The following is a 26,848-nucleotide window of genomic DNA, read 5'->3' as shown; positions in this document are numbered from 1 at the left end:
ATCCTAAACATTGCAAAGATTTTAAAAACAATTTTACTTGTGCTTTTTTTAAGTTTTCTGTATCAAATTTTCAAAATCTAATGACTATTTTAAAGTTAACCGAAATTTTAAAGTAAGAATCATTTATTTTTTCAAAAATTCCATATACAGAATAGAAACACGAGGTTTTTAAAAATTGGTCACTAAAATTACAAAAATTAAAATTAACACTGAGAAATATATGCTATTAAATCAACAGCATTTCTGCCAAAGGTATAAAAATTATTATTGATTCAAAAGCATATGCTATAAAATATGTAAAATATTTTATAAATTCAGTAGCATATGCTTTTGAATTAATAATTTTTTTACCTTTGGCAGAAAAGCTGTATTGGATTCAATAGCATATTTTTTCTCAGGGACGAAAAAAGTGTAGACGGATTTTGATTTTTCTTTTTGGAAAATGTTCACTAAGGTGCTCCGAACATGTTGCAACAAAAATCGACGAAATTATGCAACCAAAAATGTTAAATTCAATGTTCCTGAAGTTCTAAACGTTCAGATAAACGAAAAATTACTACTTTTTTAACCTTAAAATTTCATTAAAAAAAAATATTTTGCTTTCTGTATTCAAAAATATATTAATAATTTTTTAAATGTTTAATGTACTTTTAAATTTTTCACTTGCCGTTGTAATATTTACAAAAAAAATTTATAGACAAAAAATATTATTTCGTTCATTTGATCGTTCAAAACTCACGGCAAATAAAATTGACGAGTCAGACGAGTAAAACGTTTCAAAGTGCATCACTAATAAAAATTTATGAATGAATCTCAATCACGCTACAATTCTTACCATTTTTAAATACAGAGGAATTTAATTTGCATATTCCTATATTAATCATATTAAAGTGACAGGACAACTAAATATTTGTAAAGAAAGTTCAGGTTAAAATTATTAAAATTTGATAATCGTCCTTTTAGATTCAATATTTTTGGTTTCAAAATTTTAGATTATTCAATACGTACAAAAAAAAACATGTTTTTAATATACTTTTTTTCAAATATTTTTGGGCAAAATCCGAGGGGGAATTTACTAGTTAAAAACGTGTACACTTGACTACCGGTAATACACCTCATATTACCCTTATTACTAAGTACTACACGTTATTACTGTTTAGAACACATTATTACAGAGATATTACAGACTTTTTTGCGTTATTACACAAGTATTACAGGAAGAGTGTACACTTGACTAACTGATTAAATTTCCCCTTGGAAAAATCCTTAACAAACCTCTTGATAGTAAATTTTCGAATAGTGTTAAATAGCCACACTTTCTAAAAAATTCTGTTATGCATTTTCTTTTTTTTTCTATTTAGCTTTAATTCTTTTATTGTTTATTGTTGCGGATAAAGACGAGTTGGCAGCAAACTACTGTCTTGTTTGTTCGTAGATCTTCCATTGTATTGAGTATAGTTGTGGATTCTATATAGTACGTCTGTAGAACGACGATGATAATAAAGACAGCGGCTATAGGACAAAAAGTAATAGAGTGGGTTGGGTGGCGTTTGTGAAGGGTAGGGGTGTGACGCGACACAGTAGACGACCCACTGAGCCTCATAATACATATGCATGTTCTGCACCATTATATATATATATATATATATACACAATTCACTTGCTACCAAAAGCAGATATATATAGAAATGTATACAGTGAGTGTAAGAGAGAGAGAGAGAGAGAACAATATACGTGCATGTCCTATCGATTCGCTACAAGTCGTATACCGTCCGTCGGTATACACTTTTATGTCCAATGTGCATAGATAAGCCGGTTTTACTTCGTTCCTGCTAGAAAGACGGTCCTCTATTCTGCCATAATTTCTCTTGTGTGTCACGAATAGTTTACTGCTTCGTATCTCTTTATTAGCTTCAAACTTTATAATGAATTAGTTGCAAAATTTATTATGTTTGCATTTAGATAAAATTGAATTTTAAATTAAATATTATATGGTAGATAAATTGTTTTTTAGGTAGTTGTTTAGCTTGGTTGTGTACTTGACTATCTTTGAGAAAAATATGCTATTGAATCAACAGCATTTCTGACAAAGGCATAAAAATTATTGATTCAAAAGCATATAAAATATTATATAGTTTCTAGCATATATGCTTTTGAATCAATAATTTTTGTGCCTTTGGCAGAAATGCTGTTGATTTAATAGCATATTTTTCTCAGTGTAGATCTTTTTAGTATTAGGATACTTTTGTTAGGGTCTAACTTCTTAGCAGAAAACATTGAATGCATCCAAATGCTTTGATTTTGCTGAGCTTCTTATGGCTGAAGATGATGTGATATATCTGTGCGAATAGAATAAGAAAAATTTCTTGCACGTAAATGTAAACACCAAAACACTTTCATGATTATTTATAACATTTTCCGTAACAAATTATGGGTTCGTCCACCCAAAATCTGTTTAGAACATAGCCTGTTTACTGGCGCACTTTTTGCCTCTTGTCTTTAACTCAACTTTATCAAAACCAATTAACTTTATCTTTAGAAAAGTATCATTAAATTTAATCCAATTTTAATTGGTACAATTAAACTCCATATAGATTAAATCTCTCAATAATTTTAGAATTATTATTATAAGAATTTGCTAATATCGTTCACAATGCAAGTTTCAGTTTAACTTAAAAGGGGTCCTAGTTGCATAGATTATATTATTTCACACGTAATTGTAATTCGAAGATACGACAATGCGAATCGTGACATGCAATATATAGAGTCACGCAGGTATATAGCACAAATCACATTAAGTTTATTGCTTCAGCCTGGATGCATAAGTGAGGTTAATTTTCACAAGAGAAGGAAAATTTATGTTAGACATTTATTCCTAAGATAATGCAAATACGTATGTGATCTAATCGGGATTTCCTCTTACCATACCTGATTTTACACTTGACTTTGCCACCTTAACCGCTTTGGAGGAAAACGACAACTTGCCAAGAACGTTTCCAGATTTACTTGGAATATATATATATATATATATATATATATATATATATATATATATTTGCAAGTACAACAGAGGATAAATCTCATTTTCTTACCCTCCTATTGTATACCACCCTTCTCCTCCTTCACAAAAAGTGAGAGAGTCATGTGCACGTAAACTCATGAAATCGCAAGAGTTAACCCGCACGATTCTCCACCGATATATAACATTCAAAAACGGAAACGATAGGAACTCTCACATTCACTCGTTTGCAATTTTATACACGGTGCTTCCAATCTCATTCTCCATTCTATGTTTCATGCAGAAAATGTCCTATCTAAAGAAAATACAAAAGAAAAAGTTACATATATAAAACGTATACAAAATTTTTATTTTATTCTCTTTTTTTCTAAGGAAATTTTTATATCAATTTTTTTACATGGTATTTAGTTATTTGAATAGGATTTTTCGCCCTGTATTTTTGGTGGTAATGTACATTGAGAGAAAATATTGGTTTGGGTTATCATTTTTAGTTAGTAAACTATACTGCTGTTAATTTATTAGATAGTTACTATTTTTATTGGTTGGCTTAACTATTTTATTAGTTGGTTTGACTAATTAGTTTGTTGGAAGAACTATATAATTCGTTACCTTACCAACTACTAATAAAGTTCAACAGAAGAATTTCCAAATTATTGGATGAGAATCTAGACTCAAAAATATAGAAAAAATTTGCTATGGCGCAGCCAACTGTTTGCCGTCACATCAAATTACGTTAGCTAATATAGGGACAGTAAACAAATTTGCTGTGGGGTTAAAAAAGTTTGCTGTGACAGGAAAATTTTTTAATATTAAGACTGTTATTGTTTATCACAGCAAACTTTTTCGTTGTCGTAGCAAAAAATTTAACCGAATAATGGTTTTTAAATATTCACAACGTTATTATAAAAAAAAAATATTTTTTTGTAATTTTACGATTTCATTTAAATGAAATTTTCTAATTTTTAAATTTAAAATAATTTTATTGTAAAATTACAGTACAAGACTGTTAAGTCTTACATTATTTAAACTTTAAATCATATAATTTAATTTTAATTTCACTCCTGAGCCACGCAACCCCGGGCCGGGGTTGCTTGGCGCGCTTTTCACAGCTTTAAATAAAGTGGTATAAAAATAAAAGTATTAAATATATTTCAACTTTCTTTTTTTTTTAATTAAAGCTGATATGTTACAACAAGTTTTCTATATATTAACTTTTTGAAAAAAGCAAAAATGAGTGAGTTACACAACAAAGAGTAAAAAGTGCGCCAAGTAATCCCGGTCTCCCCTACTTTAAAAGCATAAAATTGCTGCCCGCGAAGTACGACATATAGTCTACCTAAAATAGCAAGAGCTTCTTCCTTTTTGGGGGATAAATTCTTGCAACCTGCGTTTTAGCCTATATCCATATATCGATATATCGATGGTTGGAAAGGGAGGGAGGCGTGGCCAAAACGCAGGTTGCAAGAATTTATCCACCAAAAAGGAAGAAGCTCTTGCTATTTTAGGTCGACTATATGTCGTACTTCGCGGGCATCAATTTTATGCTTTTAAAGTACGTCACTATTACTAATTAAAATAATTTAATTAAATCTTATAAAAAATAATCATTTATATAACTTTTTAAAAAAATTTTTAATAATGTAAATTCCTTCTTTACCAACACAACCTGCAATCAACTACGCAACCCAACCTTTTTAGTTAACCTTTCTGTCAAGAGAAGCACATTTCCATCGAAAAATGTGCTTCCACAAAATTTATATATATAACTAATTATTTGATAATAATTTATAAAAAAATTTTTTTTTCCAAAAAAGGAAAAATTAATTTTGAAATTAATATTTTATTTCTCAAGAGGTAAGAAAATTTTTTATTTACTCCTAAAACTGATTAACCTTAAAACATAACCTAAAATATCTTAATTTCATTTTTCATCCTTTTTCAGATTTCTAATTTAAATTTTTATTATCCTTCTTGAAATCTTCTTATAACCTGTCCAACTAAAGGACAATGTTTGTATAAAAAAACTCAAACTATTATTTATCCCCTGAAGAGGGAACTATAATGTTCGAAACTAGTTGGGATCTTTGAATATATATATATATATATATATATATATATATATATATATATATATATATATCTTTACAAACCGCTAGGCCTTTTCATTTCCGAAATTTTAATTTTTAATACGATCATCACCAAAAAAAAAACAAATTACTATAAGAGTATAACCATTAAACTTATTTAGTTCGGACTTACTTTAAACTAAAAAAGCATTATTTCATACTTTAATAGGTAAACGAAATTATATATACTATTAAAGGATAAAGCAGTATGGTGCTAAAATAGTTAGTTTGTTTTTTCCGTGTATGATTTTTTTTACATTTTTTGTCATTGTTGAAGTTAAAATTTTGAAAATATCACTTGAAAGATTATGTGACCAATAATTATTATGAAAGAAAATTTTTTTTATTCGGTTTTCAAACGATTTCGCGCATATACAAAGAACTTGTTTCGCAGTAGGTCGAGCTTAAACTTTAAATGCCTTCAAATTGAAAGCACTAAAGTTTAAACAGTTCCAAACTTTAAATGCTTTTAAATTACTAAGTGTTATATATATAGTAAAGTAAAATGCATTCAATTTCCATAGTCAATGTAAATTAAACGTCTTCATCTTTCAAATTAAAAATCTGAATTTCAACACTATCATTTTATTCATAGTTTATGTTTCTAATTTAATTCAAACATGAGTTTATAAATTGGATATGTAAAATTACATTATAATAATTGTAAATGGTAATTCGTAAAATTTTTTTTTATAATCATAGTGAAATAGGATTTTTATTCTGAAAAAAATTTCTATAGAATCATTCTGGTAAAATTTTATAAATTTTTCTTTTTTTTTAGTGAAATTAAATGTAAATTTTCAAAAATAGCAGTATTTTACATTGGACATTACAAGTTATATGAACGTAACCTTAGAAAATTGTGAGAAAAATTTTTATCTTTGGTCGTTATAAGCATTTTTCGCATTTCCCACTTTTCTGATTCATAGTTTTCTATTTCTCATGGGATTATATTTTTCAAAAGATACAACTACTTTAGTTGCAAATGACTCAATAAAATATGGCTTTTTGCTATCATATATATATAAGTATTCGTTGAAAGCATAAAATATTTTTCTCATTTCATGTTTTACAGTAATGACAACTTCAATAAAAATTCGAATAATGTTTGCAAATTGAAATTTTCCATTATAAAAGTATCAATAAAAATTTTTAAATTATTTTTAAATTTTCAATTGTATTTTATTTAATTAATTTATTGTTAATAATTTCAATTATTTTTCATAAATATTTGAATAGTCTTGGTTATAGTAACTCACTGGTTTTTATAGGTTAGCTTTTGCAACTATATCTAGAAAATTAGATCATTTCCACCCATGTCGTTTTTTTGTCAATTGAACAAAGTTCTGACATATCGGAACAAGTTTAGAAACTTTTCTAAAGTAATCTTACATATAAACGAAAGTTTCTTATGTTGTTTTTTTTTTATTTCCTTGATTCGATCATTTGTCTTCGATTTTATTCGATATAAATAATATATATCAGATGAAAATATAAAAGTTCGTATCAATTTTTTTTACCTAAAGTCAACATGTTTAAAAAAATATATATATATATATTCTTAATTTTATGAAAATCTTCTTGTTATAGTAAGTTCATTTTTATTAATCTGGACTTTTAGGGAGGATGCTATATATATATATATATATATATATGTACTTTTCATCCAGCTTTTCAAGTCAAAAGATAAAAATTTTACAAAGTTTTCCAGTGAAAGTCACACGCATTAAAAAAAAAAATTGCTAGTCTTAAAATCGATCGATCATTCTATAAAAGCAGAGAGAGAGAGAGAGAGAGAGAGAGAGAGAGAGAGAGAGAGAGAGAGAGAGAGAGAGAGAGAGAGAGAGAGAGAGAGAGAGAGAGAGAGAGAGAGAGAGAGAGTAAGAGAGATAGTGGCCTCATTCTTTTACATCTCTTAAAGAGAGAAATATTGATTTATGAGGGCGTAGATAGAAGAGATGACGCAGATCTCGCTTGTCATTTCTCTCGCGGCTACAAATTGTACTGCGAAATTCAAAATTATTATCATTCTCGAGAATATACATAAATCCCACAATATTTATAGTAAATTGTAATTCTGTTTGACGGACAAATTGTCAAGTATAAACTACCAAAGGATTAAAAGCGCTTATCTAGAATATAGTAAAAATAAATAAATAAATAAAAGTAATAACGCAGTAATCCTCGCTTTGAGCGATTACGATTAATATGGAAAAAAATTGAAACAATTTAATTTGTGGATCAAGAAAATTTCATATGCTTATGCAATAAATCATTTTTCTTGTCGTACATGACTTGAATAAATTTTTTTATTGCACTATATAATGGAAATAGGTTAGAGAAAAATCTTGTAACACACGTTTTTTTAAAATCTTTTTTTTTCACTGGTGTAAGTTTTTCAAATTTCAAAATGGCGGTTTAAAAACCGTATGTATTTGCTTTAAATTTGTTACTTTGGAGTTCTTGTGGTAGGTTATTACAAATCTGTTATCAGATTAACAAAATTCAAAATGGCGGAACTAATATGGTGGACAAAATTTTTTTAATTTACTTGATATACTTAAAACTTTTAATTACGTGGTTTTAGCTGTCACTGATTACGAATCCAATATTAAATTTGTAAGTAGTGACTCCGAAAATTTCAGGGTAATAACTTTCAAGTAAATTAAATGAATTTAAAAAAATTTTTCCCTATATTGGATCCGCCATTTTCAATTTTTAAAAACTGACATCGGATTCGTAATTAGCGACCTCGAAAACCCCCGAGTAACAAGTTTTAAGCAAATATAAAGGATTTTCAAATTTTTGACCGCCATATTGGATCCCCCATTTTGAATTTTGAAAAAATTATCCAAATGAAGTAAATCGTGAGCACGGATTGGTAAACTGCAACTAAAATCTTCGAATTAAATAATTTTTTAAAGGACTAATTTATTACTTTATTATTATTTATTTTTTTATTTATTTTTTTTTAAATTATTTTTATTTGTTTTTAATAAATATTTAGATTCACGTTCCATAGACATGAAAAGGTTAAAAGTAACTGTTTTCATAAAAAACCATTTTTTTTTAATAGAAAAAATATCTTTAAAAAATTCATTAATTTGCCTGTATAAAATAAATAAAAAAAGCTTTCATTATATATCTTAAAAGAAACGTTCTACTTTTGATTAGAAAATAATTTCAAAGTAAAGAATCAAAAGCTAATTGTGTTCTTTAAGAAAAATTATATGAAAAAGTTTTCACTATAATGAGAGTGTACTTTATAAAATATCACAAAACTATCAAGCGCAATGCTTAAAACTTAAAAGTCATATAAACAATAATAACAAGACTTTGCTCTGAAATTATTAATAAAAAAAAAAAAAAAAAAAAAAACTTTATGAAAATAAAATTACCTGTCATCTTTTGTAGAAAAGCAAACAATTATTATAAATCCTTGTATATTGTATTATGTCTTTTAATAAACTTGCAAAATAAAAGTCAAATGCAAAAAACTCTAAAAAAAAGAGCAAAATATAAATTATTATATAAAATAAATTCTAAAGAAATAAAATATTTTTTTCTTTATTCCATCAGAAAATATGAAAAATTGAATAGAAATAGCTCGAGGCATTTTTGATGACCATCATTTTGATGAGAACATAAATAAACGCCTTCTGTTTGTCAAGTGACAAACTCAAATCGAGTTTTCCCCTTATATAAAGAGAATAATAAATAAAAAAAAATATTAATAATAAAAAAAAACTTGGGTAAAATGTCAAGGCACACTTTAGTTATATATATTTTTTTTTTGCTTATATCAAATGTCACTGATACAAATATAGATAAAAATTTGTTTATATATTTTTTAATTAAAATTTTCATTTCATGATTTTAAAAACTAAGAATTTGAATATTATTTTTTTTAATATCGTGATGAAAAATTTTTGAATGTAGAAAATGAAATGAATTTTTTTGTGAGGTAAACTTCTTTGATATTTTCCTTTTTTTTACCTTCTATTTAAAAAAAAAAAAAAATAGAGCATAGCTGAGGTTTTTGCGTTTCTATTTTGAGGAAAAATCCTATACTTAAAAACGTGTGTGCATTTATATTTTTTTTGTCCTTTTTTGTAAAAACGAGAGAGCGAGAGAGAGAGATGGACAAGATATGATACTTTTAGATCAGCAGGTCTACAAAGCTTCTTTAAACTTTCGTCTCTTTGGCCTTCGTAATTCTGGATTAGACAGAGAGATAAAGGTTTATATACGGTGTACAAAGAGAAAATCTATCTTTTATCTAGTAAGACTTAAAACATGAATTTATAACTTCTACTATTTATTCTATAAAATTTATCTCTATTTTTAGTTATTTCTCTATTCTTCTTTATGTTATTAAAAAAAATTAGTTTTATGAAAATAATTTTTCTCCAACTTTTTTTAAATGCGTAATTACGAATCAAAATTAATATTTCCATCTAATAATTGAAAATGAAAATTATTTTGATTAGGGTACAAAAGTTGGGGGAAAAAAATAAATTTTAATTCAAATGTTCCATGAGAAATTTTCCAAGAATATATAAATTTTCAATGGTAATATTTTTTCCAATATAATAAAAGTTCTAGAGTCACAAATTTTTAAAATTTACTAAGTTTTGTGATCAATTGCTCTTGATTTATTTATTTGTTTCCGAATAAGTTTTTATTCGAATTTAAATTTCTACCCTGACAAAAATTTTGGATTAAATTTCAAATAAGTTGAAATTTAAAATCAACAAATCACAATTTTATGGATAATTTTTGATTGGTTGATTATAAAAATCGCGCCGAAATCTTTCTGTCGATTGTTTGTTCTGACATTTGCAATTTCGGACCAATGAAAATTCTATCAATTAGAAATTCTTTTAAATGATTTAAAATACCGATACAAAAATCAACCTCACCGACTGATGGTAAAACAGGTTTTTGCAAAATAAAAATACAAAAATTACCGACTCAGAAATCTACCTTACCTACTGATGGTAAAATAGTTTGTTTTTTTTTGAAAAATAAACATATAAAGAATTACCAACACAGAAATCTACCTTGCCGACCGATGGTAACATTTTTTTAAAAATAAAAATTTGCCGACATAGAAATTCTGCCCAATATAAATTCTTTAAAATGCCTATTATGTTAAATAAAAATTCGGCTCCAAAATAGTTTTGACAAATGAAGTTCTATAAAATAAAAATTTTAGCTAATGATTTTTAGAATTTAATCATGCGTCCCGAAAAATTCGGTATGGATATTTCTATGAAACTTGTTTCACGGGGGTTTCGGAGGTCGCTGAATACGAATCCGGTGTCAGTTTTTAAAAATTCAAAATAGCTGATCCTATGTGTCGGTTAAAGAAATTTCATAAATGTCTAAACTTGTAACTTGAGGATTTTTTTTAAATTCATCAGATTCGCTTGTTAGAAAGTTAGTACATTTACTGAATCACGCTTCTGTGTCGAGCAATGATGATTCTACAATGTTGTCGTAAAAAATCAAATAAATGACATTTTTATTGTATAAATAAAATGAAATGTTTATTCCGAGGTGGAAAATTGAACAAAAAAGAAAAAAATTTCAAAACTTTTTATAAACGTGGGTGTGCTTATAGTCTCTGAACACATTTGTCATTTGCAATCATTCACTTTAACTTTTACTGCCGTTATTTTCTTTTTTATATTACTATTTTACTACGTTTACTTTAAAATTTATAGAACCTAGAGACGGTGCCGAGTATCCTGGCTCTTCCTCTTTTATTCTCACTTAAAAACAAATCAATAAATTTTAATAAATACTAGCAAATTCTTAATCACTGGAAATTTGGAGTTTTAAGTAATTTAATAGTAGATACAAAAAAATATTCTATTACAGGAATTGAATTTTGTTTACTGAATACAGCAACTGAAAAATATAAAAAAGAGACTTTGAATAGCATTGACCCGCATTGTCAATATTGTTAACATTGCCCAAAAAAAAGTTACAAGAATGTAAATATTATTATACTGAAACGTAAAAAAGCATCTCGAAGAAAAAAAAGAAAACTAGAAGCTAGTGTAACGTTTAGAGCACGTAGTGTAACATTCTTTTTTCTGTGTCACGTTCTCCATTTCTATAGATTCCATCAGGGGGAAAAAAACGAAACTTTATGCCCCGTAGATGTGTGGGCAATTTTATTTTTTATTTTATTTTTTTTTTTTCAAGGAATGAACGTGACCCGGATAACTACAACCATAAAAGATCCTTAACCACACTCTATAATATAAAGTTGAATAAAAAGTAACTTGGATTTCTAGAAAGTTTGCAGATTCACAAGTTTTAAGAAAGATGAAAAATATAGACAACATTTTTGCTAAAGGTCATTTATTAAAACTAAAATGGCTTCATTTGCATCTATCGTTATTATATTATAGTGTTAACAAAAGCCCGCGTGAACGACGCACATATGGATTTCTATTTGCACTGTTCCAAATGCGTAATAATCACATAAGCACACGTGCAAGTTATTCCACTGAGAGATTAAATGTATGTGCAGTGGGTTTAGGTCACGTGAAAATGTACAATGCATCTCGTTAATTAGAGATAAAAAATATTTTTATATATATATCATTAAACACGAGTTGATTCACTTTAATAACATTAGAAATTAAATGAAGCTGATGATTAAAATTTTATTAACAATAGCCGAGAACTACATTTTTTTAGTGATTAAATATTTTTAGGCTAAAGTATATATATATATATATATTTTTTTTTTTTGGACAGAAAAAATTTTCTACGACTTATTCAGAGGGACATTTATAGACGTATATATACGAATTTATGTGCGTATTTTTTCAGATGTTGTAGATGTCAGATGAAATATATAGATTCTTTAAGTTAATTCGTATCCTTGCATTTTGCAAAAGGATAAAATGTCTTTCACGTTGGTTATACTCCTTGTCCCACTTTCAGATACTACCCTATGAAATCATAAAGTAGAAACTCAATTTTTAATAGGATCAAGATCCTTCCACCTCTTACAATGTTTCACTTTATCAACGTTCTTCAAAAGAGACAGAGATAGAAGGTTGGGAAGGGGGGGGGGGAGATGACTCAATATTGCCCTCATAAAAAATGCACACTGGGAGAGAATGCTTTTGGTGCAAAATTTTCAACATAAACCGATATAAGTTTACATGATGGGAAAATAAGATAGTATAGAAAATATAGTATCAACAAGTTCAAAGTTCTTCAATTTTCTTCTTTTTCTTCTTCATCTTCTTCTTCTACTAAAAGTAATTTCTTTTACCATCAAATAATAATCAAAATAAAGTCATATGAAAATAAAATAATAGTAGTGAGTCAAAAGTTCAAAACAAAGTTCTAATCCGTTTGTTCGAAAAAGTTTTTACTAGTATTAATTTTTCTAAAATCTGTAAAAAAAAAAAGTCGAACGATTCAACTTTTCTGCAAGGAATATTCATTTTAGAAAAAACTTCATCAGATGGAATTTGTAGATATTAAAAAAAAGGAATTTTTTTTGTTTCTACCAATTTCCTCTACAATTAATAATTTACAGGAAAAATGAAAAAAATAATATAATAACAGGTTCATTACATCCTACAACCGTTAGATGGCAGAAGTATGCAGGGAGCACAAAGTTACAGCTATTATTATATTACTTTCCTAATTTTTGTTTTTCAAAGTTTAATTTTTTAAAAGTGTCGAACGGTCTTTGAAATTCTTTGGCATTTAATTATCGTCCTATAAAAACGGCACTGAACATGAAAATGATAAACATTGATTTTAATAGTATATTTTGACGAAGCTGAAGTGCGCAACGTTTATGACAAACGATTTTTAAAGAAATAATATTTAAAAATTTTTAATTCTACAATTTTTGGCCTAAAATTTTTTTTTATATAATTTCTTGATTAATGACAACTACAAGAAATATTTTTTAGACGAAAAATTATAGAATTTTTTATTTTAAAAAATTGTTTCTTTAAAAATCGTTTATCATAAACGTTGCGTACTTCAGCTTCGTATATTTTCACCATGTGTGATAAAAAATATTTTTCTCTCGAAACACCTACAGCTTTTACATAATCGGCCAAAATGCCAAGAATTCTTATCTTATAAATTTCCTAAATCTGAAAGATTGTGTAAATCCATACAAAAATTAGGAAAGTAATATGATAACATCTGCGACATTGTGCTCCCTGCATGCTTCTGCCATCTGACGGCGGCAGGACGTAATGAACGTGTCATTATATTATTTTTTTCGTTTTTCCGGTACAGTATTAATTGTAGAGGAAATTGGTGAAAACAATAAAATACTTTTTTTTAATATCTACAAATTCCATTTGATGAAACTATTTCTTAAATGAATATTTCATGAAGAAAAGTTGAGTTTTTGTCATTTTGAATTTTCAAATCGACTTTTTTTAAAAACGTCTCCACAGAAGATTTTCGTTTTTATTGAAAAATGATGTATTTATGATTTAGAATCGAAATCAAGAAAAAAATCCAAGGTGCCAGAACCTTTAGGTTAAATCGGTTTAAAAAACACAGTGTACTGTTAATTTCAAAGGATCAAATTGCAATGAATTTATCCCAATATTTGGATCCAAATTTGATCCCTTTCAATTAACAGTGATCATATTAAATTGAGTAACGAAAAATACCAATTTTGTTACAAATTTTTCTGTTTTTTCTTTTTTCCACTAGTTTTTTTTTGTATTCTACTCGCCACATTGGATTTCCTGATGATCGTAATTTCATTTTAACCCTGGAATCTGAAAGAATGACCCTAAATACCCCCATTGTGTTCTAAAATATCTAATCTTTATATGTTTTAAATCTTATGTTGTAAAATCAAAGTGAAAATTTTTTGCGTTAATCGGTTAGATAAATTTTTCAAACTCAAAAATCCTTAGGACATTGGTTATCAGTGATGATATCTTAAGCAAGACAGCAATAGTAGAAAAAAAAGTGAGGATAAATGTCTTTAGTAATAGAAGTTGAGGTTGAAAACTTGTTTCTATTCAACTGTTGAATATAAAAGTTTTCAGCAAAATCCTGAAAACATACTTTCTCTAGGACAGGGTACGAATTCATCGTTTATCCAAAATCTTTTCCTTTCATCTTCTATAGAAAAACGATTTTTGGGTAATTTAGAAACTTCTTTTTCCTAAAACTTCCTTATCAAAAATACTTCCTTTCACATCAAAAGCTAAGGTGCTATTTCATCCAACCCATATATAGCACTTTGTCAGATAAGGTTTTTTTTTTTTTTTTGGTAAAGCCTTTGAAGATAAGCGCTACGGACCTTTAAATAAACATCAGTTTCTAATTTAATTATTTTAGTCACATCGTGAATATTAGATCAAGTTTATTTAAAATTATTATTTTCCAATTTGTCATGAATTTCTTTTATTTAAATGATATTTATAGTAGTAACGATGAGCATGGAAATACGGTTATACGTAACTAACGCCTCGGTAATTTCACCGGTGATTCAGTCACTGTGAAGATCCCCGGTGGAAAAGGGAATGAGGAGGTGACGATCATTGAGAATAGAGGAACAATTGCTGTGTACCAGTGTTCTAGTGGTTGGTCCAGATGTCCGGTCAAACACAATGAATCTTCATTTCTACATTGTATATTGTTTCTCTATTCTAAATAATCCAATGTGTGTATATGACTTTACACATTTGCTTCGAAAAAAAAACAATTTACGTTTTTATACTTCCAAATGAATAATTGAATATTAATTCATTATTGTGTTATGAAAATTAATTATTGCGGATTATATTCTCTCTTTACCATATCAAGGGATTAAAAGAATTGCATCGTAATTAGCCGATATCTCGAAAACAATTGTAACATGCGAGATTATTGGAAATTTCTCTTTTAATATAATTATAATTTAAATTCTGAAAAAGAAGCTAAAATTTAATTTAACCTACCAATATTTAGAGAATAGTGTCCATGAAAATTTTTTTTTTTTCAAACCGTTTCTTTTTTCATTTATTGTCTAATGATTATTATAATCCATATAGTCGATTAGTTAAACCAGTGCGGCTAAAAGGTAACTTTTTTTTCTATTGGCATTGTCGGACTCAATTAAGGTCAGTTATATCCGGATGATCGGTTTTTGAAAATCGATCAACATGAGAATCAACGCTTGTTCCTAGAGAAGAGTATATAACTTGTACATGAGATTATTTAAAGACATCACACTAGAGACTCAAAGGCATCTTCTACTTGAATGCAATGCTCTGCACGCCCTAATTCCATGACGTTGAGTGATCAGCTCGTCCAGGCATATAATGTGAATGAAACTTTAACTATCATCACGACACGTGAAATAACTTTTTCTTATTCTTATCTTCTCAAGGTTAGGAATTTTATTCCTTTTTTTTCTATATTTCTATTCTTTAAATTGCAGATTGAGGTGAAAAAGAACTATGGACAAAGAAAATGGATTAATTACAATCGTCTGTGTAAATTGTGACAGAACGTGACCTTTTAAAGAAGTAAAAAATGATTAGATAGTCTACTAGGCAGGAAACGGCATGTTCTTTTCCAGTTTCTCTCTTCATCGGCTCGGTAACCCGGTAGCACAATCTCCTGTAATGATTGGTCGTCATGGAGACGCGCCCTTCTCCTCCTCTCGTCTCTCGACCAACCCAATCCTCGGAAAAGCGACATTCCCAACCACCATATCGCGAGAATGGTTTCGAATCAATACCTTGTTTCAAAAATTTCGATCGATTTCATTTTTGAATTAGATTTCTTTTTTTCTGGCAATATATATTTTTCTTCTTTGATCCACCAAGAAATAGAAAATATCTATTCAAAAGGTAAATTCAAATATTGAATTTTTGAGTTCTTTGGGAAAATATATAGAAATGGTATTTTAGAATTTGAAAAATTACTTTTAAAAAATTTATTTCTAAAAAGATGGTACAAGAATTTATCTAATTTTTTTTCTAATGAAAAAATTGTTTTTATTAAAAGGAGATGAAAAAGAGATTTTATTTATTGCTGTTTAAAAATAACTTTGAGATGAAACTCGTCATTGTTAATTCTTCTCGCGTGATCTATGTAATAACCTTCGGTTTGAATGTTAATTACCTTTAAAGCTCATTAATCTTTGAAGCTTCTGTAATTATCTTTGAGGCTTTTAAGCCACCTTTTCATTCTCTTAAAGTCTTAGAATTACAAAAACTTTATTATTTTATAATTAATTAAAATTCAAGACATTCTCTTTCTGCTTTAGACATATTTTTCTCAACTATATAATTGTATCACAAAGAAATTTGCAGTGAATTATAAATGATTTTCAATGTTTTTTATATCTGAGAGTTTGATATAAAATTGCCAATTGGAAAATGTTAAGGATATCAGCTTTCATATGCATATCATGAAAACCTCAGAAAAAATTTTGATACCGTAATAAAAAATCAAAAAGTATCCTAAAAACGGCAGTTTTTCAATTTTCAAGGTCAAATTTCTCGAAAACCTAGGGTGATTGAGCAATTCTGATTACGGATTCATGTTCAGCGTCGAAAAACCTATAAGAATCACCCTATGCTGTCTCAGAAATAAAAAAAAAATGAAAATCTGTTGCACAGTGTTTGTGCGCAGTACATTATTTTCAGCATACTAATGTTGTGAATTATGTTTATTATAAGATTATTAATAAGTTTAGTTTCTTATGTTTTATGAGTTAAAGTAATAAATATATATTCAGTAATAAACTATGAGGTAGCAGAAAGTGATTTGTGATATATTACAGTAACAAAAAAATGTTACCCAAACTTGTATACAATTTACGCGTAACAGAATACCTATTCGTATTTCATTACACCAATTCTGTTTAGAGTGAAGGTTTAGCCTAATGAATAATATGTTTGTTACATGCAAATCATGACAAAGTTAACATGCTCGTAATTGAACCCGCAGTAATGGTAATGAATTTGTCAAGCAGAACGAAAGCAACATTATATTTCTAATTTGTTGATGTTTCTATTTTAAAATAGTATTTAAATAGTACAAATTAATTTATTACATTTATATTAACTAGATGATGAAATATTTTTGTTTTTTTTTTTTTAACAGAACATCCATTGAGAATTAAGGATTAAATTGAGAATCATATTTGAAATTCACTGGGCATTTAATATATTTGCGAAAATCAAGAGTTGCCGCCATCATTTTGAAATGCAAAATTATTGAATCTGTCTAAATGACGGGTATAAATTATTCAAAACTAGGTGGTTTAAAGCACTGAGTCTATATTCTCGATACCATATATGAGAACTGGCACGTAGTACTCGTATAAGGCTGACAGGTGAAAACAGAGTTAAACAGTTATCAATATTTCGTTATGCTTGTGCTTCGTATTCCATACAGTCCATTCTCAATGTCCATATATTTCGACATAGATTTTACTTTGGTAAATTACATATAGTCGACGGGAAATTTGTAATTATCTTTAATCGAATTTGAACGTTACGTTCTTATTGGTGTAGATTTTCCATTGTTGAGAGTAGAATTAATTTTGAATTTAATTTTATCTCTTTATAAAATTGAGAGAATAGTAGAATCACAATTTGAATTACATTCAGTTTTATTTGTAAATTTTTATATTATAATCTAAAGCAATATAATAATAATTGTTATTTTTAATGTTACAGAGGCGCCTTCTCCGTTGTTCGACGATGCGTCCAGAAAAGTTCAGGGCTCGAATTTGCGGCGAAAATTATTAATACAAAAAAGCTCTCGGCGAGAGGTAAGTCTCTTTTCTTTATATTCTCTCTTTGCTTTTAACTTTTCTCTATACTCTCTTTTTTATCCTTTCAATCTTTCTTTGATCTATTATCCTCTCTGTACGTTACAAATTAAATTCTCAGTCAATTGAGTATCATCTTGTTATGAAGTTTCCTCAAAGAATGGCGAAACTCATTGAAAACTTTGATTAAATTTCAACTTAGAAATTCCCTTAATATACTGGACTCTGATTATGTATAACACAATTTTCACTAAATACTTTAATATACAGTTCAATACTTGATTCATTTAAATATAATTTTCAAATTTTGCAATGTAATTTTATTTTTCACGTAAGAATAACATTACAATGTTAAAACATGTGAAAAAAAATAATAATTCTCATATTCGGCGGTAGTTTAAACGCAAAATTTGAAGAAAGATATGTTGATTTCTGTCGATGTCTGGCATCCAAAGTAAGGAACCTAAACCCGTTGTCACTTTGCCAACATTCCATCCAGACCGTCACTTGCCAGTAGTGTACAACCATTGGCCTGGAAGATATGCCTTCTCGTCTTCCCTCTGCCTTTTGAAATTCGACTACGTAGACAAATTTCTTGGATTCCTTTCCTACTGTTACACGAGTTCAATGCAGAATCTTACTTTAAAAAGCGGCTACCAAAAATACTCTTTAACCTTTATTAGTTTATCACATACCAGTTATATTCTTCTTCTAAAATTTCAAGTAATTGTAAAATTTTCTCTTTTAGAGGAATTGCGTGAAATCTAAATCTTATTTCGCCTTTGGAAATACATTAAATTATCATAGGCCAACAAAATTAGCAAACTTTTTTGGTGCGGCAAATTTCAGACCTGTTTCTGATAGGTTTTTTCATGCCGAACACGAATCCGTAAACGAAAATTTCCTATCAGCTCTAGTTTTTGAGAAAAACGGGTTTAAAATGTTCAAAAATCGCGTTTTTGGCTAACTTTGAGTACCTCTAACACTGAAACAAAAGGTCGTAGAACCTTCCACTTCGGCTTAATTTGAAGCTTAATGTTTTAACTATAATGCCCAAAAATGACATATCTTGCACCATAACCTCAAAGTCATTTGTTATCCATTTTTGATTCCCAAATATTAATTTTGTAAAAGTTTCAGCGCGTACATCTAGTTCTTGATGTTAAGGTGCAGTAATGTAATTTTTATGAACTACAGTCAAGGGATAAATTGAATTGAAGCTCAACAAGAAGGTTCACTCACCTTTGGTTTTATTGACTAGAGTTATTCAAATATTACCAAATAAGTTCTGTAGTTAAATACTGGTTACCAACAATTTTGAGGTTATTAGTGAATAATATAATTTTTAGGGCTTGTAGTCTAAAGTTCAAACTTTATTTTAAGTTCAAATAAAAGGTTCTATGATCATTTTTTCTTTGCTAAAGGTACGCGCTCAAACTTTTACAAAATTAATATTTGCGAATCAAAAATGATAACAAATGACTTTGAGATTATGGTGCAACATAGGTCATACTTGGGGATAATAGTTGAAACATTAAGCCTCAATTTAAGCCCAAGTGGAAGGTTCTACGACCTGTTATTTCAGTGCTAGAGGTACTCAAAGTTAGCCAAAAACGCGATTTTTGAACATTTAAAACCCGTTTTTCTCAAAAACTAGAGCTGATAGGAACTTTTCGTTTACGGATTTGTGTTCAGCATGAAAAAACATATCAAAAACAGGTCTAACATCTGCCGCACCAAAATCAGTGTTGGCGTGTGTTATTATTTCTATAGAAAAAACTGATATTTATTGGAGAATTTAACATTGAATCTTAATTTTGCAACCGTGTTGGTAAAAAAAAACAAATTCTTGTTCTATTTCTTTCTTCCTTGAGGGATGGTTAAAAGACTGTGCACTTTTCGGATATTACAAAGTGTTCCGCCTTTCTTTCGTTTTACTGCTCCTTACAGAGGAAAGAATTGACCTTCCTTCGTGCTACACTGAGAGAAGAAATGCACAGAATCCGTACTGTGACGAACGCCGGCCGTATAAAATGGGTGTCAGTATCCGTTCTTTAGTTTTGTTCAGTTGGTGTCGTTCATAGTTCAGATACTAAGCTCTAGCAGCGCGGCAACGGTGTGAACTAAGTTATACGGAATCTGTCTCATAGCGACCGACAGATACTGTACTTCTGAACAGTTCCATATCTGTGTACAGTATCTATACTCAAGCCAAGCACAACATCCATTTAACATTTTAGTACGGCATCTATCACACAGTGACGCTGCTGCTGCGCTCAACTTGGTGTACAGATGCTGAACTTCTCCATTTCAGATTCCGTGATTTTCTTCTCTCAGTGTAGATATGGGATTTTTCCGTGCACGCATCCTAAAATTTCAGATGACGCATATAGTGACACTCTAAATTTCAATGCCGTTCAACGAAATATCGATGGTCCCGAGCTACTTCATACTAACTCGCCCTCAAGTTTTTATTTTATCTCATCTCGAGCTCGATTTATAAAACTAGCTCAATTCGAAAATCTCGCACTATTTTGTACTAACTCGTCAGAGAACCATTATTTCAACTCAACTCTAACGCTATACGCTAAACTATCACAACTCAAACGCGCCTCTTTATAATGTCTCAACTCTTGGCATTGCTTATAAATTGTATCAACTCATTTTTTTGTAATATTTTGATTTTCGTATTTTCAGATGGATATTTTTATAATTAAAAAATTTAATAATAATATTATTAAATTTTGTCGCTTTAAAATTTTTACAGAATGAGCATTATAAAAATATTGACCATTTGAAATCGAATTTTACTTTATTTAATAAAAAAAAACAGTTTTTTTTAATTCGTCGTTCAAAACTAAAAAGTGTTCAGTGCGAGGTACTCCGAAAAAGTTGCAACAGGAATCAAAGAAGGGAACCAACTTGAGGGATGAAACTGTTTTCAGGGTACCGTGGAGATGCAAGACGCGAAATCTGTAGAGAAATAGTACACTTTAAAAAAAAATAGAACGGTATGTTGCTTCTAGACAACACCATGTTATAGAGGGTTAAGGCCTAGCATCAATATTTCTTGTGCGTATAACCGTGTTTTTCGGTGACTGAACGATGGTTATAGGTGAAACCTTCTTTCCGTATAGGAGATATCCGTCTTCTTTGTGCTTGTATCAGATGTCCTTCTGATCGGTTACAATTATGAGCTTCATCCCTCGATGTCTGGGTATTAGAAATATTTTCCTGTTTTTTAGCTTTTTGAAAAGTTTCTTTAATTTTTTTTTTAGACTTCTTCCTAAAGCAATTAATATCACAAAAATATTAAAATTACCTTCCGATCCAGCGACCCATGCTTTCGGACAGTTTTGTTGATCTTCAAAGTAGAAGCTGCCTTTTTAGAGCTATCTTTAATTTTAATCAGGAGGTCTCCGATTTTTTGATAGGTTTTGCTCCTGGATCTAATTGTTGATCCTTCAGTCACCTTCTTCTTAGTTCTGGAAAACTATGTCGTCCACCAAATTTATTTAAGAATTTTTATTCTCTTAGGATTTTTTTCCACCTTTGTAAAATCAGTATGCCTTAAGTCTCCGATTATTGTGCTTATTTTGTTCCCAGCCACATTTCTACTATTTTCTATTCCAATAAACAACACTTATTTTTAATCAAGCTCTTCATTTCATTTTCCCTCATCTCTAAATTCCTCGCTTAGTCATTTACTCTCGATAAAGACATGAAGGTTCCTAAATCCGGAATTTATCGTTTGATTAACGTTCTTTTGGATGTTACACACGTCAGCATTTTTTAAACCTCTTTTGATATCGTTTCTGATCACAGATTAGCTCCATCAAGTAAGCTTTTTATTTCCACCTGTATAATGATGAATTAAAATATTTGACGAGAGAAAAAAGTTACATACGCATTTGTTGAGGACAAATATAATGTTTGAGGAATGCATTTATTTTATTATTTTTTTTTTATTATTTGGAAAATTTTGTGCATGAAAGAATCAAGGAGAGGCCAAAAATGATTTCTAAGACACGAAGCCAGACTAACGTTATAATCGAATCAATTAAAATGTTGCGCGGGCAAACTTATCCGATAAATGGCATCGTGTTACGATCAATGGAATTAGTGGCTATAGGTAGTAAAAGTAATTTCTGTATCAGCACCTAAACACATTTGATATATTTAACCCTCTAATGCCAATGGTGTTTTAAAGTCAGCATTTCAGTTTTTTAAGGCTTTAATTTCGGTTAAAGCCAATATATTTTAACTAAAAGATCTTTTTTTTATTATTATTATTGTTATTAGTAACTAAAATAAAATTTTTAAACAATCTTAAATAGTCTCTATTGTTATTGAGGAAATTTAGTTTTAAGGTACGTTCAAAAAATTTGACGATTACTATTAGACATGTAAGCGACATAAAGATAAATTGAAGAAAGCACCTTTTGCACTGTACTTGCGTGTCAATTAGTCTTCTATTTGAAATTTTTTTCTCCTTTTTTTTCATCATAAATTTACAATTTCTTTAACCATAAAAAGAAAAATGGAATCATTAGTGGTGAAATAATCATAAAACTGCGTCAATTTTATGAAAACTTTATTACTTTTTTAGTAATAAGATTTTATTTACGATTTCCTGGTTTTAAAAAAATATTTTCCTTAAAACTTTTTAGTAATTTTTTTTTACAACATTCAACCATTTTTGCTTTCGTATATTAAAATCATGTAGTTTTAATATTTAGTATCAATTTTCTAATCAGTTACAACTGCGTAATCACGATTAATTTCTTTTTTTTACAAAACTTTATAAGCGATAAGATTAACTGGTACAATTAATGTCACTTTTTAAATAGAAACAACTTTTTAATTGTTTTCAATTTGTCTGATAATGAATTTTTTAAAAAAGTTTTAAGTAAAGTTTAATTTCTGATTTAATATAATGCTAAAACTATAAAGAAAATTTATTATAATGAAACCCTTGTGGATTTGAATAGTGACTCATTTACATCAAACTTTCCAACTCACTGAAAAGAAGTAAAACTTGACCAATTTACGATCTACCTTTACTTAAAATATTTCCGTTCTTCCTTGAGTATTTCCGCATCTGCAGTTCACTGCAACGTGAGTGGCATGAGTGAATAGCAGACAGAGAATAACTGCCCCTAGAGTATAGTGAAGAACTGGGAGGGGAATTATCTCATTCCTGTTTGTTAATGTTTTTCTAAACTGTTATGGAAACATTTATTTTTTTTTTTTGAAATAACACTTAACCTTTAAAAACTAGAAGAAAATTTTTAATTCTCGTTTTAAAAACATTTTTATAAATTCAAATAAATGTGAAAATGATTTTGATGGTAAAAATTCGTTAATATTTCTGAAGATGCATATTAGATATCGCGAGTTATTTAGACGATCAAAAGGGGAGGAAATTAATAAGGGAGAATGAAGAAGCCGACTTTCCGACACTTTACAACCTTGATCTAGTGACCCCTTGACCCACCAGTCAGAGACAGAATTCAAATACAATTTCCAACTAGAAAATACAAAACCGATGCCAACGTGTTGTTCAGAAAATTATATTTCACGGCATTGAATTTTAATTAATGAAAACCATAGTGTGTTCTTTTTTTAAATATATTTGTTTCGCAATTAACAAAGATGAAAATGTTTGTCAGAAGAAAAACAGAAGTGATTCGATTTTCAATAGCCTTGAGTATTAACATAATTGGTATGGTTTAATTTTTTTTTTTTTGAAATGTATAGTTTTTGTTAAAAATGTTTTAAAAGAACATAGACATGTTGATGACTTTAATATAATCTTTGAATAAAGTTGATGTTACCTAAAGAATGTACATAATCAATGACATTATAGTAACATGCACACGAGATGCTATTTATGGGTATATAACAATTCTATAAGTTTGTTGTGCGTGTCTAAGGAAAGTTTCTGATACTGAAGCTTAATACATGTTGTAAGGTATCAGTAAAGTTTAGGAGCAACGACTGTCCCACTTTTTTCAAAATAATTGTTTTCTGCATTTCTAACTTCTTTAACTACGCAACTTAAATAACTTTATTCATACAAGTAAAAAGTATAAAAGCTGTATACATTCTCTAAAGAAATGTCAATATTGTGCTAAAGTAAATAATAAACGTTTCGAAAATAATTTACACTGAATAAAAAGTAGACAAAATTGATTACTTCTAGATAGATAAAATTTGATACTATTTATTAATTCCAACAGGTTGAATTTTAAAAATTTGTGAAGTTTTCAATATCATATTCCAATTAGTACTTTCAGTTTTATTGACCAAATAACATTTTTTCCATAAATTTATAAAAAGACAAAGAATAATATATTCCTGACGGTGAATAAGTAGTTATAATTTATAAATAAAAATTCCCTCCAAATTTTTAGAAAGGAAAAAAATAGTAGAATCCTGGTTTGAACTACATTTGAGTGTTATATTTTCCTCACATGGCTAAGAGTTACATTCTAGAATGATATTCTCTCCACAGAGATCGAAATACTACTGACGTATAGACCCAACACCAATAACCCTAGAAAGCACATCTGGGGTGGTAATCTACCCTAGAAAAATTCAAATTTCGGTATTTTTAGCAGATTTTGTGGTTTTTGTTATTTTTTGACCATATTTTTGATCCTATCAAAAAACAGAAAACGCTATTTTCTTCCTTATAAAAAAAGGAAGAAAATTATTTTGCGACAAATATGAACAATCCCGAGTAGAAATTTGTAATGGCGCTAGCTCGCGGCGCGAGACTCTATAAGCGGTAACATGGCATCTAGCGCTTCCATCCTAGCGCCATTACAAATTTCTACTCGGGATCTACCAATAGAACAATTTTTGGGGTGGTTTTCTACCCCAGATGTACTTCTACGTATGTACAGCTCTGTTTTACTGTATTTATGTAGATCCTGATTGTAAATACGTAGTTTCGATTTAAATAAAGTTTTCCTCTAAAATTATAGAAAAAAAAAATAGTAGAATCCTGGTTTGAACTACATTTGAGTGTTATTTAGCTCACATTTCTATGAGCTACATTCTAGAAAGATGTTCCATACACAGAGATCGAAACACTACTGACCATATTGTCCTGTGAGTTGCGGTTATAACAACTCAAGTAGCACCTGTTATGTAAAATCTGTTAAATTATACCCTATTTAGTTGTTTTAAATCGTTTTCAAATTAATAAAATCGATTTAAGATGAGGAAGGTCAATGATTATAAAAAAAAGAAAACAAATTGACAGAAAATATATTTTTATTTAGGCATAAAATTTAATATACTTCGTTTACGTTGCAATGACAATGATTTACGTTTTGTAAAGAAAGATTATAATTGTTGTTTATACTGGAATCCTAGACGCCTCTCTTAATGAGGGCTGCTTATCGCTTTTGACTCGATATCGTGTGATCACTGCACTTGTTTGAATGTTTGAGATTACAAAACACCGCACAGATTTAAGACAAATTGAATACGAGTCAGTGATAATGATCATCATAATTATTTAATCCCTCTATGATCCAATTATTTTTGTAAAGTAAGATGATGCAATCTTTTATCTTTTCTTCCGCAAGCAAAACATGCCATTGAACTTCAAAGATACATGATTCTAATCAATAACATTATATATGAGTCGCCGGAAAATAAAACCATACATAAAATTCTGATGGCCATGTTAATTCAATGGGAGTCAGAATTTTATGTGTGGTTTTACTTTCCGGCGACTCCTATAAAGTATATTACGTATTATTCTATAGCATGTATATAGAAAAATTAGGAATTTTTGCTGTTGAAATATATTTTTACTGCTAATATTAAAACGTTTTTGTATAGCAAAAGGGACCAACACATGTTGGTCTTCTATTTATGTCCCTTGATGTCGTTCTATCCTTGATCTCGCACAATTTTCTATGGGCAGTGTGACGATTGTATATTTTCACTGTTTCTGTCACCTCAGCTTGATAACGAATTTAACATAAACAAGGGTGGCTTGTTAGTAGTACTGCAAACTCCTCACTTCTATTTACAACACTCCTTTTAACTTTCCCGACCTACCACTTCAACTATATATATATACCTCTTTTCAAATCCTGCCAGTGCCATTCCATTTTACAAAGTTTAAACATCAACGCTTGTACCATTTCTATACGTATTTTAATGTTACACCTTCTCTCAATTCTCGCACTTTCCGTTTTCTCCTAACTGAATTAAGCAAAAAGGATTATTGCCGTTAATACCCTTTATTTGCAAAACGCAGTCATTCTGTCAGTCTTTAAAAGTACTTCTTTGGTAAAATTAGTTACTTTTTATTACATAATTTTTAAATATTTCTGTGCTTAATATATATTGAAGTGTTTAAATTTTGGTTTCCCTTGAATTTTTTTTTTAAAAAGCAGGAAAAGTTTTACTCTTTTCGAAAAGAAGTTTCAAGTGTTCTTACATAGAATGGCAATTACCCTGTTTTTTTGGAAATGCCCTCAAGTAAAAGAAAAAAAGTTGGACTCGAGAAATTCGACCTTCTTGTAATTTATTCTTACTTTAGGACGTGCAAAATAAAACCTTGTTGTAGTATGGATTCTTTGCTCAGAAATTAGAATGTGTAGGAAAATATACACATGAAAGAAAGACATTCCTAGACTCCTAATGGAATATTTGTGTGCTGATGACCAAACTTGGCATAATTACAAGTTCTACCTTGCATGCGACTCTCGACTGAAACTAACCTTTTAGAAAATGACCACTTTAAAAAAGCAACTTATGACGAAAAAAAAAAACTTTCATATATACGAAAAGAACAAAAGTTTTTCTAAAGCCCTAACAAATGAGTTCCATATAAATATTTTACTGCTGCACAAAAGTTCTTTTAAAATGTAAATTTTG

General features: G+C 28.9%; 1 protein-coding gene across 12 annotated transcripts in view; it reads left to right on the top strand.

Annotated features, from left to right (window-relative positions):
* The window catches only part of LOC127284003 (calcium/calmodulin-dependent protein kinase type II alpha chain), a 194,742-nt gene that overhangs the window by 59,435 nt on the left and 108,459 nt on the right, over positions 1-26,848 (top strand). For all 12 annotated transcript variants that reach the window (XM_051309257.1, XM_051309256.1, XM_051309266.1 and 9 more), the window contains exon 2: positions 17,847-17,941. In XM_051309257.1, coding sequence (XP_051165214.1) covers positions 17,847-17,941 — 95 coding nt within the window. The remainder of the gene's footprint in view (positions 1-17,846; positions 17,942-26,848) is intronic.

The sequence above is a fragment of the Leptopilina boulardi genome, unplaced genomic scaffold (assembly GCF_019393585.1).
Source record: "Leptopilina boulardi isolate dan_hultmark-lab unplaced genomic scaffold, ZJU_Lbou_2.1 LbouV2_316, whole genome shotgun sequence".
NCBI classification, from domain to species: Eukaryota; Metazoa; Arthropoda; class Insecta; order Hymenoptera; family Figitidae; genus Leptopilina; species Leptopilina boulardi.
This window is presented reverse-complemented; position numbering and strand designations above follow the sequence as displayed.